We start from the raw sequence: 16,152 nt of genomic DNA on the forward strand, positions 1-16,152 counted from the left end.
GAGAAACAGCAGAGTTCTGTGGGGTGAAATATTGGGCAGCCAGGGAGGAAACCGCTGTGGAATGGCTGAACAGAGAGCATCTCTCTGGGAGATGACTTTGAACTGAGTGTGGAAGTACGAGGAACAGAGTCATAAGCAGACGGAACAGCAAGGAATGAAGAAATGATTGAAGAAAGCGATAAAGCAGCTGGAGCGGAGTCACTGGTGCCTTTGAACCAGCTGTGCCTGGCCACGTCCTGCTCTTGGCATTTCTGTGTAATGTCCTTCGGGCTCCTCCCCTGGTCCCCAGAGTACAGGTGCTTTTAAATCTACCATCCAAGCCTACTTTCCTTCATCTCCTGCCAAAGTCCAGCGCGCCCGTCTTACGAGGGCAAAGAGGCTCTCAAACGCCTTTGGTGCTCTGAACGCTGGTTCTGTAAGTGTGGCAGAAACAAGTTTGGGGTCGAGAGAGTTTGAAAATTTCTGGATACTGTAACACTCTCAGAAGCTTTAAATGCACATTAACATATTATAGGTTCACATGTATACATATGTGTGTGTGTAGGTGTGTGCAAACCATGAATTAGCTTGATAGTTCCCAAAGTTATTTCCAGGTTAGCCTTAGGAAGTATTTCAAAAGTTTCTTTCTTGGAAATTCGCATTTCGAGGTTTCTTGTACTCCCAAGGCTGGCCTGCTTTTAAGTAACTGACTTATTTTAGGGCTCTGCACATTAAATTACAATAGATAATTTTCTGCAACCTAGATAAGTCAAGCCAGAAAAAAAACCTGTTTGCTTCAGTGGTTTTGCTTTGTTAGGCAGAAGAGTTTTCTTGACCAGAATTATACGGCTAATTGCTTCAAAATCTGATTATACTTTACGTGTGAAAATACAGCCTTTAGTACCAGTAAGGACCACTGGAGCAAGAGCTTACTAAGTAATTTTCAATGTCAATATTACTAATATTTGTTCTCTTGAATCAAACAAAGGAAAGCACCACATACTGTTTGCATCTCAGCTGCCCTGCATCATTTCTCTCCCCTGAAAACACTTATTCCTCTTGATTTGTAAAATTCTCATAATTTAAAAAAGCATTAAAGTGAGAAAAATGACTTGGGGTAGTGCCTACTGTAACACCGAAGAATGATTTGATTTAATATAAATTTGGAGATTTTGTATTTGCAGCAATAAAAGTTTCCAGGCCCAGAGTATGAGAGTTAACCTGTGCTTATTTCAGAAGAAAGATTCTTAGCAGCTATGACGGAAAGGCTACTGACTTTTTAAGATCAATTCAGTACCTTTCGATTCGGGTAACTATTATTTAAAAAAAAAGAAAGAAAAAAATCATGAAAAATTCCAGAGGATTTCATAACTTAGAAACAAAAAGTTACTTATTTCATCCTCAGAAAGACAAGAAGAGATAGCTGTCCCTTAATTACTCTTTTTGCCATTTGCTTTTCTTGAAAGATGTGTCTCAAATTTGGAATCTAATTAGAATTCTTAACTGAAAGTGGATTTTAAAAAAGGAGAAGAAAGAAAGAAGGTCAACATGGAAACACAGAAGGAGGGAGAAAAATAGCAATGGTAAACTCCGGCCAAATTGGATAATCCCCCATGTTAACGTGAGCGGCTTCTCGGGAACATGCTATTTCACAGGCGTGCAGCTGAAGTTTACTGTTTCCTCTTGCAGGAGGAGTTTTCTCAACCACATGATGTAATTTGTAAGCATTGTTATTTTCAGGGATTGTGCTTTGCTCAGTGTAAAAACAATGGTTGTAAAGTTTCGAGGCCTGAGTTGAATCCCAGCCCCTAACTTGTTCCCTATCTGACCCTGGACAGATTTTCTAAGTATTTTCAATCTCAGTTTACCCATCTCTAAAATGGAATTTCTAAATCCTATTTTGCAACATGGTTGATTTGTTATTTATCTCTTGATTTAACACACGGACTGGTACGCAGTCGCAGATCTAGATCTATTAAGTTGTAGAAAGGAAGAAAACAAAGTAAAAAGAAAACAAAGGTACATTTAAGGCTATATAGTAATTGCTAGCATAGACTATCGCAAATACTAAACATTCAGAGAATGCTTATTGATTCTGTACCGTGGAGGCAAAATCTCAAATCCTTTTCCTCAAGCAATTCTTTTTTCTTGTAGATATTTCAGATTCTCTCTCCAGATTGTCAACCCCACTTAAGGGCATCGTGACATATTATGTCTGAATTACAGCACTTTATAAGCTGTTAGGCATGATAGTTGCACGGTTAATATTAGTTTAATTGAGTGAAGCTGTGAACTAATAGCGCCAGGAAGTTGGATCACCCAGCTTGTTCTGATCCCTGGCTTACAAACTCCCTAACATCTGAGGCAGAAATGCTTTCACTCCGAGATAGCGCACCCCCTTCCCGCTGCTTCTCCATGCACTGGACTCCCATTAATTTCCTGTTATTCATGCCTGTTCCACACGGCAGCTTTGTCTTTGCCCGCAGTGCCTCCATTTCAGTATTGTTCCCCGTTGTTCCTCATTCTTCCTTCTTTGTCTCCCTTCTTCTTTCCCTCCCCTCAATCTATCCCCACATTTTTGATGTACAGATCTCTAACAGTCCAATCAGATATTTTCTCCTCCATGAAGCCATCTCAGGTATCTCCTGAGATTATCTGACCCCCTTTCATTTTTTTTGGCTTTTGTTTTGTTTTGTTTTTGTGTGCTATTCCTGTTCCCCATCTGCGAGCCTGACAGCGAGCCAGTGAAAGCCCAGCCCCGTATGTTCATGGCTCCGTCCTTGTATCCTCAATGCTCTCCTCCATCCTCTCCCCTTTTACTAAAGGACCCACCACGGATGTGGACATCTGGCCCCCTTTGCTGACTTTGCGGGCTGGGTCACTGGGGGCGTGAATTCAGGCCATCAGCTCCGGGCTGCAGTCCCACCATTGTCTGAGACCGGTCGGCTTTCCGAGTGCATCCTTAGTTTCGGCCGCTCTGTCCCTCGGAGTCAGGAGCCTGGCCTTGTGCCAGGGGTCGAGGTGCCCTGATTCCCAGGACACCTGCCCGCCTCCCTTTGCCCGTGGCCCTCCCTCGCTGTGGGTCCCTTCCCTGACTGACGGTGTGGGTAGACGTGCAACGCTGGGCATGGCCCCTCCACAGAGGACCATCCCACAGCTTCCCTCCCCAGGCCCCAAGCTCAAGGCAGCCCCTATTTACGGATGCCCGTTCAGGGCAAACTTGAGTCTGTCAATGAAATCTTAGTAATTTGGACTCTTAGCCCCTTTACATTAATATTCCAATTTATTTCTCTGAGTCTTTTATGAAACAGATATCTTTTTGTTTCCTTCTGTGTCTGCATTCCTCTTGATTGATGCATAGTAGTTACTATCGAAGCAGTCCAGTTGTACCTCTCTTAGGCCCTTTTCCCACTTGCTTAGCCACGTCTAATAATTGTCAATACTATTAATATTAATAATGCTAGTTATATTTATTGACAACTTGGTGTATCTTCTAACATTTTTTGTTTTGTATTTACTGTTTAAAATATACACCATAAAAATCCTGCATTTTGATGTACATTTTTGACCAGTATAAACTGTCCCATACTCACTGTCACAACCAAGATTCAGAACACTTGCATCACCTCCAAACCCCCCCTCTCTGCCCTTGTATGGTCAGCCTGTCTGCCTGGCGCTCACCATTAGAAACCGCTGACCTGTTTTCTGCTTCCATAATGCCATGCAGATTGAATCATACCATATGTAGCCCTTGGAGTCTGGCTTCTTCCGCTTACTGTAATATATTTAAGATTTACCATTATGTTCTGAAAACATACTTACATGACTTTAATCCTTTCAAATGTATCATAGTTTTATGGCCCGCGTCAAACAAACAAACAAATTAGGAACTGCTTTCAGGTCAAAACCCCAAGGAAAAATACACAGAGGGATAAAATGGAAAATTCGCCCTCCTGTGGTTTAAAATTCCTCCAAGTTTTAGCCCCTTGTCATGATTTTCCTCCTTTTGTTTATTTTTGAAAAGCCTCAGGTCGCTTGCTTTTTGTGGGGACCTGTAGTCCGTGGGAGACGCAGTGTTCAGTTGCTGTGCTCCGCTTCTGCGGAAAATGGGAAGACTAAAGACTTTTCCTATATGAATCAATTTCTCTCCACAGTTAATTAGACAGGCATTAGCACAGTCTCCATTCATGAGGAGGAACCTAAGGGACAGGAAGGCTAAGGAAATGGCCCAGGTCCCGGAGCCTGGGCGGTCTGGATTCATAACAGGTCTCTCACCGCTTTGCCATGCAGCCTCTGTCGCGCTGAGTCCCTGTGCGTGAGCAGGACCCAGACGTGCCTGCTAGGCCAACACAGAGGCCAGTCACGAAAGACAGACCCAGAGCAACAAGAGGAAATCGCATTTAGTAACTTGCCAGACAAGGGAGCAAAAACTGGTGAGGAAACTCTCGAAGTAAATTCACTAAAGGGAAAAGAGCTGGGGAGTGTTAAGCTGACACTGGTAGGGGTGGGGGTGGGGGTTAGGGGAGGAGGCAGGAGGGAAAAAAGGGTGCAGAGGTGGGTGTAACCTGGCTTTTGCTCTTTCAGAATTGAAAACTAGTATTTTGGCACTGGCAGAGTATCCAAGGAAGCCTTTTCATTGACCACAGTACATTCCATGCGGTAGAAGCTCAGTAACTGTCTGTCCTATGAATTGGTGATTATGGTGTTTCCTTTTCTTCTCCTTCCACGTGGGCTCAAAGCGATTCTAAAGGCTGGAGAGCCACAGTCCGAGACTGAGAAAAGGAAAAACAAAGAAGGAAAGTCCACATGTGTTGTTTTATTCAGCATTTTGGCATACGTTACGGACAGCCTTTTCACGTAAAGCCTGAGCTTGAACACCACACTGCCTCAGTGGCGACAATTCTAATACCCCACACGATCACGGCAGACGAGCCCGGATTGCAGGGACTGGTTAAACCCACCCCCGCTCTCCAGTTCTGTGAGGGGCACTGGAGAAGTGCCGGATGCATTTGCAGGTGGAGCAGTGGCTTGGAATTTCACTGCTCGTTTAGTAAAATTCTGCCCATTTCACATTTAGGAATTGAATTTTCCTTTTTTATTATTATACACTATTTGTTCTTAATTTGCATTGTAGTGCAAGGTTATTGAATAATATTTTCAGATACAATGTGTAACTGTGTACGTATTGGAGTGTAAGGAAACTGCTTGTAATGAAAGAATTAAAATTCATTATCTGTATGTAGTAGGCAATATGAATGAGAAAACTTAGCTGTGCCATATCATATTCCTTGGAGATAACCTCAGGCACTCCGTGAACTTCTCTGGAGAGCTGAAGTGAAATCTGAATGATCACATATATACGTTTATGCTTGCCTGTCATAATAAAAAGCAGAAGATAAAATTTTAATTAAATTCATTATGTCTTACTTTGAAATTTCAAATTTCAACAGAAAATGAGCCATTAATCATCAGAAACTACGGGTATTTTAGTTCATGCTAATTTCAACCTGCAATGTATCATCATAAGGGATTCAATCAGTCTGGGAATTAATAACTTCTGACGTCTGTATTAGACATGCCCGGAGGATGTAATTACAGCTTCCGTTTTAGTTTTGCTTGAGCACGTGGTATTCGATGGGCCTGGGTATACGTGTGTGCATCAGAGTTCTTAAGGATTTTTGAAACATTTGATATGCTGAGGTGGCACTTCTCTGAGTCCTCTTATTTAGTAAAAGTGAAAAAAAAAATAAACCATCAGCCAAATTCAAATGGTCTCTATCCATCTCTGCTTCTCGACATGGGCCTGAGATGGGCTGCGAGGAGCCAGAATAGGCTGTTGTTGAATAAAAGTATTAGGAAAAATCAACTCTGTTATCTTAAGTGTGGACAATAAACTGTCCTTAACTTTGTTTTCAGATGACAGTCAAGGCCATTAAAAAAATATCTGAGCATCTAGTGAAGTGCTCTGTAACTCTTTTGTGCTATTTTTTAAAGCCTTTGCTGTGTAATAGTAATTTTTCTTTTTTAAAGTAGATTGGGGGCTCCAGATCAGGTTTTACAAGTTTTTGTTAAGTAAGCAAAGCCCAAGGTATCTCATGAAGCATTTATAAGAGAAAAGGTTTCTGTGAGATACCAGCCTTTTCTGAAAGACCCAGTTCTCGCGATCTTTTGGATGACCAGTGAGAAGCACCCAGAGGGTCGCATTCCGAAGAGAAGGGCAGAGGCCCACCTCCGAACACAAGACCTTCTCTTTCATCTGCACGTGGCCATCAGCCAGCTGGGCCCAGGGGGCTCTTTGTCCCGTCTCTGGGCCTCTGTCCTCTTGTGCTCTACATAGGGTGACCCCTTTTTCCTCCAAGTCTCTTCAATTTTGTATTCTCTCAAAATATTGTAGCCCAGTGTTCTAAAGCGGGATGGTAGGTACACACATGTAACCAAGCTGTAGCCAAGCGATCATTGGGATTTGATCAAGCATGTTTCAGACCCTCGTTTGTAATTCTCCGGGATGCAGCCATCTTTGTGACCAACTCAGAATACTCTCGAGCACATCAGATGGCTGACTCACTGTATTCCCAAAAGTGACCCAGGTGTCCCCCACAGGACATCAGGTCACTGTTGGAAACTTTAAATTCTGGTTCTGGCCTGATGTGGTGCTGAGGCAAAGCCATGGGCATTCTCAGGATTAGGGGTGTCTTGTCACAGAGATTGACCAACAGAGACGCCCTTTTACTTGGTGTACAGTGGGGACCAACACTGTTCCTAGCCTCGTTCCAAACAGCAGAGCAACAGACTGTCCTCTGGTTGATCCCAAACCAAAGGCATAATCTCTCTGCTTGATGCACGGAGTTCTCTGCCTCGCTGCTTTGGGCTCTTTCCTTCTGAATGTCAAGATTGTGCTGGGTCATTTAATGCTCGCTGTGATGTGAGATCGTTTCTTTACTGGATTGTGCTCTCCAAAAGGTAGCCCTCGGATTCAAAGCAGCACAGGATGAACATATTATCCTCTGTTAAGCAACCAGAATGCTGGACCTGGAGAATCAGATATAGTCAATCATTAGTTTCTATCTTCCAACTTTAATTTTTGTAATTTTTCTCTTGATTTTTTAAAATGCTGGCTTGTCTATTGAACATATATTCCCGCAGAACCAAGGAAAAGAATTGGAAATGAGCACATGTCAATCAGAAATGGCATTACAAATAGAATCATAAAAATAATCTGTCATGACCGGGTTTTCTCTTTCCTGAGGGTTTTGGTACTTAGGTGTTAAATGCTATATTGATAGACTATACGTTTTCCAGAGGCTTTTATTTTTAAGAAAGAAAAAATGTAAATGAAAGCATAAATCAATGTTTTCCAGACCTCCATTCTTCCTCTCTTTCCATTGCCCTGATTTCTTTCTTAAGGGATAATAAAAGTTTGTCAATTTTTGTAGGGCAAAATTAAAAGACGTGGTAAGTAGAGTAGAGAGAATGCTCTGAAATCAGACACTCAAGTTCCCATCCTTGATTCTGTAATTACTAAGTGGGTCCCGGGACAAATTACTTTTTAACCTTCAGTTCTTCACCTGTAAAGCTGGTGAAGCTTATCTTAAATACTCATATCGTAAATTTGTTATGAGTATTAATTTAATGCATTTGAAGGGATGACATGGAGCATGACGCATATCATATACCCAGAATAAGTGCATAAATCCTTAGACAATTTGGCTAAAAATGTGCTTCAGAAGCAGCGGTGAAGACGGAACTCCGTGAGGACTGGGTGGGTATCAGCAGAGCCCCTTTGATTTGGTATTTGCAAGAAAGAAAGGGAAATGTGGCATGCTGGTCAGCTGTATTTTTTCAATTGGTTCTCTTGTCACCACCCCTTGCCCCTCTGTCTCAGTGTGTCACAATACTTTGAACCACTGTGTGCCCTAAACCCACAGTACAAACATTTTTAGGGAACCATTGGACAATGGTTCTGAGTTGATGACTAGCTCTTATTGTGAGCCGCCAAGCTCCAGCAGTTTTCAGAGTGTGGCATGCCACGACCTGGCTCTGTGTAGCCTCAGAGGCACCTGGTCTGACTGCCAAGAGCTGCATGCTCTGCCAAGAGGCAGGCAGCAGAGCTAAGGCTAGAGAGAGCCAAGATAAAGGAAGTCAGGACAGATTCTAGGCTGGGGTGAGACTGGCCACTGGCAAGAGTCTATCACAAAGAGGCCAAGTGATAGCTGGGCGGGAAGATAGGTGGGAGCCCCAGGCAGGTCACTGAGGTCGTGTGAAGAAAGGAGCCCTGGAGGTAGGACATGAGTCAGTGGCTGGAAAGAATGCAGTCCAGGCCAGGAGCCGTGACAGCTACTGGCATCAGTCTAGAAAGTAAGGCTCAGCGACATGGACCTTGAGCCCATATTGACATTTATCTGCTGGAACTCCCTTTTCACCGCTCCCCGTTCCCCGTTTATGAGCCTGGAACCTGGGTGTTCTGTGCCTCGGAGGGCTGCCTCTCGAGCTCGAATGCACGCAGGAATCCCTGTGCCACAATGCCTATGCTCATGTAGTAGATCTGGGTCTGGCTCAGCGGTCTGCATTTCTAACGAGCTTCCCGGAAATGTAGATGCCGCTGGTACTGGGACCCTGTTTTAAGTGGCAAAGACTTAAAGGACTGGTGCTGTTTGTTCTTGCTAAATCCGCGGGTCCACTGTGTTGGCTCCCATCAGGGCTGCTTCCTCAGGGTAAAGATGAGAAGAGCGTTGCTGGCTAGTTCCATTCTGAGCCCCAGCAGCTGGACTTTTGATCAAACTGGAGCCCCGACAACTCTCATCTTTTTTCTCCCGCGTGACAAAGCGGATCCGCACTGAATTTAATATTGGCAGCAAAACCATACCGAAGGCCGGGGAATTCAGCAGCCTGTGATGCAGTTGTGTTTCCCAGGCAGAGACATTGCCCCTGAATGCTAGTCTATCACGCTGCCTAGTCAGAGGCCTCAGGAGAAGCCAGGAGGACCTTGACCTTAAAAAAAATGCCTGATTTTTTATCAGGTAAAATATCACATTTGTCAATTTGTGACATTTTTATCAAAGGGGACCTTTTCCTGAAACCTTTGTTTGTATTCTGCTGTTATTTTTGAATGATATAAAATAAAGATAAATCGTTGTTACTGGGAATAGGGGCCTGGCTGAAAGAACGTGAAGGGCTTAGTCAAAGGACACATATATGTTTCCTTTTCAATTTTTAAGGTCACTCATTAGGCGTGAGGGTTGAGTCTTGGATCCAGAAATAGAGTGAAGTTACCCAAATCCTGTGTCTAAGTCCTACATGCATTTTGCATTTTGTCATTGGTTCTCGAGAGAATGTGGGATAGTTAATACATGTCTGTCCTCATCAGAAAGACTTGTAAACTTCAACAGTGGAAAATCAACGAGAAAGCATTGTCTTAATTCAAAATGTGACTTTCAAATCAACGGAATATGGTGCAATGGCCCTTTACCCCGGCAGGCATTCCTGGTTGTATCTTTAGAAGCCAATGTGTATTTATCTGCAAATTTATTGTGTTGTTTTCTAAAGATTCAAGATGCTTTCTGGATTTAATTTGTGCCAGATTATCTTCCAAACTAAAGATGAATTATAAATGAAGCCGCTTTGTTCAGAACAACAAAGAGTAAGGCTGTGGATTTGTGCAGTTGGAGACCAAATTGGTATTCCAAACCCGCGCGCTTTTGCTGCTATCTCATTAAAAAGCTTCGGGTAGACATTTAAAGATTTTTATACATTTTAATTCAGCTGGTCAGTTGATTTAAAACGACATTGATTTTTTTTTCTCATTTTTTCTTGGTCATGCATATCATGTTAAATATCAAAATGAATTTGAAACCCTTTGAGGCCGACTGCATCTCAGGGTATTACATTCTTGCAGGGGCTTTCTTTGCCCCACGCTAATTTTCATCATTTTGCTGCCCCTTGCATTTCCCCTCGAGCTTTAGCTGTTAGGGATTATTATTCATGGTTTTCAGCATCTACCTCAAAATCACTAAACAATTAAACTTTTATCAGGCAGAGCAGTAAGAGGCTCTGTGGCTAATGATGAGGCTGGAAACTCCCCTGTCCAACCTGCTGGCTCATCTCGGAAGAAGAGTGTCCTGCCAAATTACCTTTATGTGCCCATGAATAATGTCCTAACAAGGATGGCTGGAGAGATGAGCACACAGGGCAGTTCTAATGGAAAGAGTGAGAGTAATATTCACCTTGGCAAAACATTACAACGCCTTGACAAGATGCTAGCTGTCCATGCTGCTAAATCGGGTGCATTTAAATTAGCAGCCCCTGTAGCTGTCTGCTTTCTTACAGAATGGACAAGGAGAGAAAGACTATACCTTTCAGGATTTAGAGTTTCTGATATGACCATAAAATAACTGCAGAGAAAAGACCCCTTCAACCCAGAGTTCCACTAGCTGGGTGGATTGACCTCGAGTGTAGAAGCAGTATAGGCAGGCAGGAAGTGATCATCTCTACCCACCTTTTTAATTCTTAGCTTTAGACTGGACTTTGAAGTAACTGACATTTTTGCTCTTGATGTTTCCAACATGCAGAGTTTCAGAGTGGGATATCAGGTCTTTAGTGTGAAGATAACGTCGATATTAGACCAGGAATCATCGGCACGGACATTTGGGCAGAAAACATTGGAAAATTATACAACTGTGAAGGTTAATCATGGAAATCAAAGAGGAAGGAGCGTCGGAGGAAGGCCAGCACTTTCTTCCCACGCCCCAGGCAAATGACACTGGGGACTTTCAGTTGACAAGTAAGTATGTGCGTGCGCCTCCTTGGGACCCTCGGACAATGCACCCTGGGTGGCCCAGACACACACGCGTGTGTGCTCACAGGAACTGAGGCTCTAACAAATGGCGTGAGATCGACTCACTCTTTTTCCTTTACACTACTTAGTTTGGTGTTGTGAGTCTATGAAATGTTTTTGTTTTTTTTATTTTAGAGAGAGAGAGGAAGGAAGAGGGAGGGGGAGAGAGATCAACTTGTTCTACTTATTCATGCATCATCGGTGGCTTCTTGTATGTGCCCTGACCTGGGATTGAACCCACAAGCTTGGTGCATGGGGGAGATGCTCTAACCGCCTGAGCTACCTGGCCAGCACTGCTTCTTTATCTTTTCTCATCTTCTGTGAGTTGGATGATGGTCCAGGAAACCATTAAATATCAAATGGTGGAATCATGTATTAAGACTCTAACAAATACTTTTTAAGCACACCTTCTATTGAGCTTTTGTATAATGTCACGTGAAATGTTTTGGGAGCACAGACATTTTTGTCTGTAAAACCAAAGATATATCACTGGAAAGCATTAGGGCAAAAGCGGTTGCGTTGCTGTCACTGCCCTACCTGTGAGCGCCAAGTCCCAACAGCGGAGCGAGCTTGGAGATTTGGGCCCAGCTTACATCTGAACATTGCAATTGGGATTTGTATTATGCACAAAATTAAAATTACTGGAAGAATCGTATGTTTCTCGTGTTTAAAATTCTAGAGTTCAGGTTTATTGTTTAGCATGAATTGTGTCTTTTTCTTTTCATTTCAGAAGATTCCTTTTGCCCAGTTATTAACACTGGCAAATATATGCCTAACCTCTCATTTAATTTACATTATAAAAATAATCTTTAGAAAATGGCATTGGATGCATTTTTCTGAGAAATTTGGTTGTCAGAGTTTACAGCGGAGTTAATTGTTAATAACCTTTTAAAAAACCCACACTGTGCAGAATGCACAAAGGCCAACCTGGTGATTGTCATTCTAACCTCTCTTGGAAAAGAGTAAAATTGTTAGCCACAGCATTGTTAAATGTCAGCAGGAGAAAAAAAATAAGACGGTTACCATGCAAACACTGTGAACTCTTTAAATAAAAAAAAAGAATGATTTTTACACTAGGAGGTGGCTCTAACAATATATTAGTGACCAGATGCTGTTAAATTTAAATTGTATCTGGTGAACCCACCAGTAAAAATAAACAAGGAAAGGATTTGTGTAAAATGCTTACACTTACTGCCCAATGGTTTGTTTTTCCATAAATTTAGTGTTGCCTCTTTGGCCACCCGTGAGGGGTCCAACGGCGTCCCAGTCCCCCCCCCCCCCACTCCCGTGTAGGAAGCCCGTGTACTGCGTGTGGTCCTCGGGCGCCCGCCTGCCCATCGTCCCTCCCCACAACACGGCCCGTCCGCCTTCACCGGTCGGATGTTCCCCTTCCCTTCCCTTCGTCCTCAGGCTGCCTTTTCCTTCTACTTCATCCTAAGCCATTGACCATGTGATTGGATGTTTTAAAAATCTCCAGGAAAAGAAGTAGAGGCATTTAACAGAATGTTGATTTGAGCTCTCAGTAAGTTGATGGTAGTATAACCATGAGTATGATATCCTTTATAACCTAACGAGAGACATCCCTTTAATGAATCATGTACTGTGTCTAGCAGATTGGAGTGGTTTGAAAAAAAGTGCCCTATATGGAAGGGTACTTTGGAGAGGGCATCCCTCTTGGAAGGTTCCGTCCTGCCTACATGCATCCAAAAGAAACACACAGTTAGAAATGTTGTGTATTTGTCACAGCTTACAAAAGCAGTATTTCTGAGGTTCCTTCTGGCCATGGAGTGAGACAGGTCAGTCAAATCTTTAGTCATACCTCGTTCTGCCACACGAGTGTCCTTCCATGAGAACCTGCTGCATACGAGTCTGATCAACCGAGTTTATTTCTCTGCTCAATAGTGTGTTAGTATGTTCTGGGCAGGGCGAAACATACTAATATTCAGTGGCATATTTTTGATAATGAGTTAAACATCTTTAACCTGATTTCTTACCATTTATTTATAGGTATTCAGAAGTCGCCCAGTGAACCACAGTTGGAATTCATCCTTGGTAAGAAATCCCATCTTTTTTATATCAATAAATATAATAATTTGTATACTAAGTTTGGAAAGTACATTATTTATATCACTATATATTTTACAAATTTGTTATGAACATTGTTTCATAAAACATTTTTTCCTATAAGGTAAGTGCTGTTTTCTGAATCTTTACATACAGCATCTGAGCTGAGGCCTAGGTCAGTTCTGTGTCCCAAGGACACAGGGTTCAGTGGGGACCAAGGTGGGCTAGTCAGCCAAGTCTGGGGACCAAGGTGCGGTGCCCAGAACTCATGCTCGTACAGTGACTGGGGTTTGTTGCCATTCAGCATTTCCAGAAACCTGTGTGTCTGCTTATTCACTCCTTGGGCTGGAGGCTGATGCAACGTGGAGTCTTTCTTTGTTTTCCTTTATGGGACTTACAAGGTTGCCCCTACTGGTCTCGCTCGCTCAAAAAGATCCTTTTACTCTTCCATCTAGAATATTGAATTATGCTTTCATTTTGAGGCATAATTTATTGAGAAAAATAACCATAATTTTTTGTCTGAGTAGTTCGTTTTCTGGTTATAAAAGACTTCGTTTTAAAAGTGGTTTTAGGTTCACTGCAAAATCATGAGAGGGTGTGGAGACTTCCCGTACACCCCCCACCTCCACGCATGCACAGCCGCCCTCGTTGTCAGCGTCCCTTGCCAGAGTGGCGCCTGGGGCAGAGTTGGTGAGCCCGCACTGGCACGTCGCCATCACCCGAAGTCCGTAGGTTGCACTGGATTCTCTTCTGGTGCTGCACATTCTATGCGTTTCCATCATTACAGCGTCATACAGAGTATAGCAGCACACGGAGTATTTGTACTGCCTTCAAAACCCCCTGTGCTCCGCCCGGTCAGCCCTCCTTCTCCCCGAATCCCTGGTGCCCACTGCTCTTTTTACTGTCTCCACAGTGTCACCTTCTTCAGAAGGTCAGATAGAATCATAAAGTACATAGCCCTTTCAGATGGGCTTTTTTTTCTCCACTTAATTTTATTGCATTTAAGTGCCCTCTGTCTATTTTCATGCCTCGGTAGCTCATTTCTTATCAGTACTGAATAATATTCCATTTTCTGGATATGCCACAGTTTATTTACCCATTAGCCTACTGAAGGGCATCTTGGTCTCTTCCAAGTCTTGGCAAATATGAATACAGCTGCGATGTACATTTTGCACAAGTTTCTGTGTAGACACAACTTTCAACACCTTTGGGTAAAGGCCAAGGGATTCAGTTAGTGGATCGTATGGTACGGGTGTGTTTAGTTTTGTAGTAAATTGTCACACTGTTGTCCAAAGTGGCTGTATTCCATCTCACATTCCTAGGAATGTATGGACTGCCTTGACTCCACAGCCTCACCAGCAGTTGGCATGGTCGGTATTCCTGATTTTGGTATAATTTATTTTTAATATTTAATTTTTATTGTGTATGTAGCTAATAGATGTTGTAAGTTAAGGGTCCTAGATTTTTTCTTTTTATTTTCTTAAGTATTGAGATATGTGGAAACTCAAGAAACTTCTGTGGTAACACCAATAAAGTTACACTTTTTTCCCTAGAGTTCTCAGGCATAGAAAGAACTCCCTTTCAGAAAGGGAGCTAAGGAGTGAAAGCGGCCTAAGCATCTCTTGACTCCCTGACTGTAACTCTTACTCCTTGAGTCTTCATCCAGCCACCTTTTATTTTGAATGAAAAAAATCATTTTTTAACACTTTTGACAGGACATCTGAAAAGTGAAGATTGGTTTGAGTGGTTGGAGTGCATCTCAAAGCAGAGAGAAAGCCCGCTTAGCTGCACCCTGGAGAGCAGGGGCAGCCTGAAGGAGGCAGAAGCGGTTGGAGTGGAGGAGGCCAGGGAAACCTGGTGGTCAGCTTCCAAGAAACAGCGTGTCTGGACCAAATACTGGTCTTCGGTTTCGATGACAGCGTCCTGCCTTGTTGAAAGACCTGGCTCCGCTGTTTGTTTGGAAAGCCGGTCAGGTCGGCAGCAATGCTGTTGTGGCTTTTATCTCTGGCTTTGGATCGTAGGTCTAAGAGATTAGCAGCTGCAAGAACTGATTCAGAATAATCATCTTCCCATTAAAAAAAATAACTTCAAATATCTGCTTTTATATTTATTAAAAAATACACTCGTTCTTTTTGGGCTTATTTTTTATTGTTGTTCAATTACAGTTGTCCTCATTTCTCCCCCAGTATCTCTTAACAGTAGATAACTTTATCTTATCACAGAGCAAGAAATGCCTATCGATTAAACAGAAGAAAGTTATTTATAGGCTTCAGGGAATTGAATTGTGGATCTTGAAAGATACATTCCCCAAACTCTTTGTTGTGTTTCTTAGCACTTTGAGACTATTTCTTGAAAAAGAGAAAACATCAAAACGACTCTTTCAAGGACCCTATAGGTTTTACTGTATATTTTTGTCAATTTTTTTCTTTAAGTTTTTAAATCCCACAAATTCTTTAACACTTCGCCCACTATATAGTTAACTTCATTTCATAAGGAATAATGAGGGAATAATAGTTACTTAACTCTTTCTATCATTGTTGAAGAATGTGCATATTTATTTTATTAGCAAAAACCCTTAATGTCTTAAAACAAAAATAAAAAAATTGGCACAAATAGAATAAACAAAGTAGGGAGCTTGTTCTACTTATTTTTCCAACTAAATTTGATATTTGATTCTCAAGTCTTTACTTGAGTATTTGAATACTCTTTATTTGAGTATTCAGATAAGCTGAGAAGTCCTTTGGCTTTGCTTTTCCCATTTAGAAAACGAGCACTAATTTTACTAGGTGTCATACTGCTTTGGACAAGTTATTTTCTATTGAGGATTTGTTTCTGCCTTGTCTGTATGCCACTGTGAAATCACTCTCTTGCGCAAGTTCCCCTGCTAAATCTTTATTTGACTAAATGAGGTAGGAGATGCTTAGTCAATTGAGTGAGCTAATTGGCTAAAAATATCTTGCTATCCCAAGATAAGCATGTACTAAAAAAGTGAGTATCTTAGGTCCATTTTCAACTACATTTCTCACGGTTGGCTGCATTTAACTTACATAATTCACCCTGCAACTGCACTTGGCCTCCACGTATCTTCCGTTGTTTCATCTGAGTGTATTGAAACCCGATTATTTTCACAAAGGGAGAAATCCTTAAATCCCCCAGAGAATGCTTATTTTCACTTTAACAAGGCTGGCATTTAAGAAGAAAAATTATTTCTTAAAATCTGGGTGCATTTCCTTCTTGAAACCATTATTGCAAATGGATCGAGAAGACTAATATTGACA

General features: G+C 42.2%; 1 protein-coding gene across 6 annotated transcripts in view; it reads left to right on the forward strand.

Moving 5' to 3' along the window:
* Window positions 1-16,152, forward strand: part of INPP4B (inositol polyphosphate-4-phosphatase type II B) — a 520,158-nt gene that overhangs the window by 235,796 nt on the left and 268,210 nt on the right. For all 6 annotated transcript variants that reach the window (XM_045830759.1, XM_045830758.1, XM_045830757.1 and 3 more), the window contains exons 3-4: window positions 10,545-10,756; window positions 12,818-12,862. In XM_045830759.1, the coding sequence (XP_045686715.1) occupies window positions 10,666-10,756; window positions 12,818-12,862 (136 nt within the window). In that variant the 5' untranslated portion in view covers window positions 10,545-10,665. The remainder of the gene's footprint in view (window positions 1-10,544; window positions 10,757-12,817; window positions 12,863-16,152) is intronic.

Source organism: Phyllostomus hastatus, unplaced genomic scaffold (genome assembly GCF_019186645.2).
Source record: "Phyllostomus hastatus isolate PE091 unplaced genomic scaffold, TTU_PhHast_1.1 phas_contig_159, whole genome shotgun sequence".
In the NCBI taxonomy this organism is placed as follows: domain Eukaryota; kingdom Metazoa; phylum Chordata; class Mammalia; order Chiroptera; family Phyllostomidae; genus Phyllostomus; species Phyllostomus hastatus.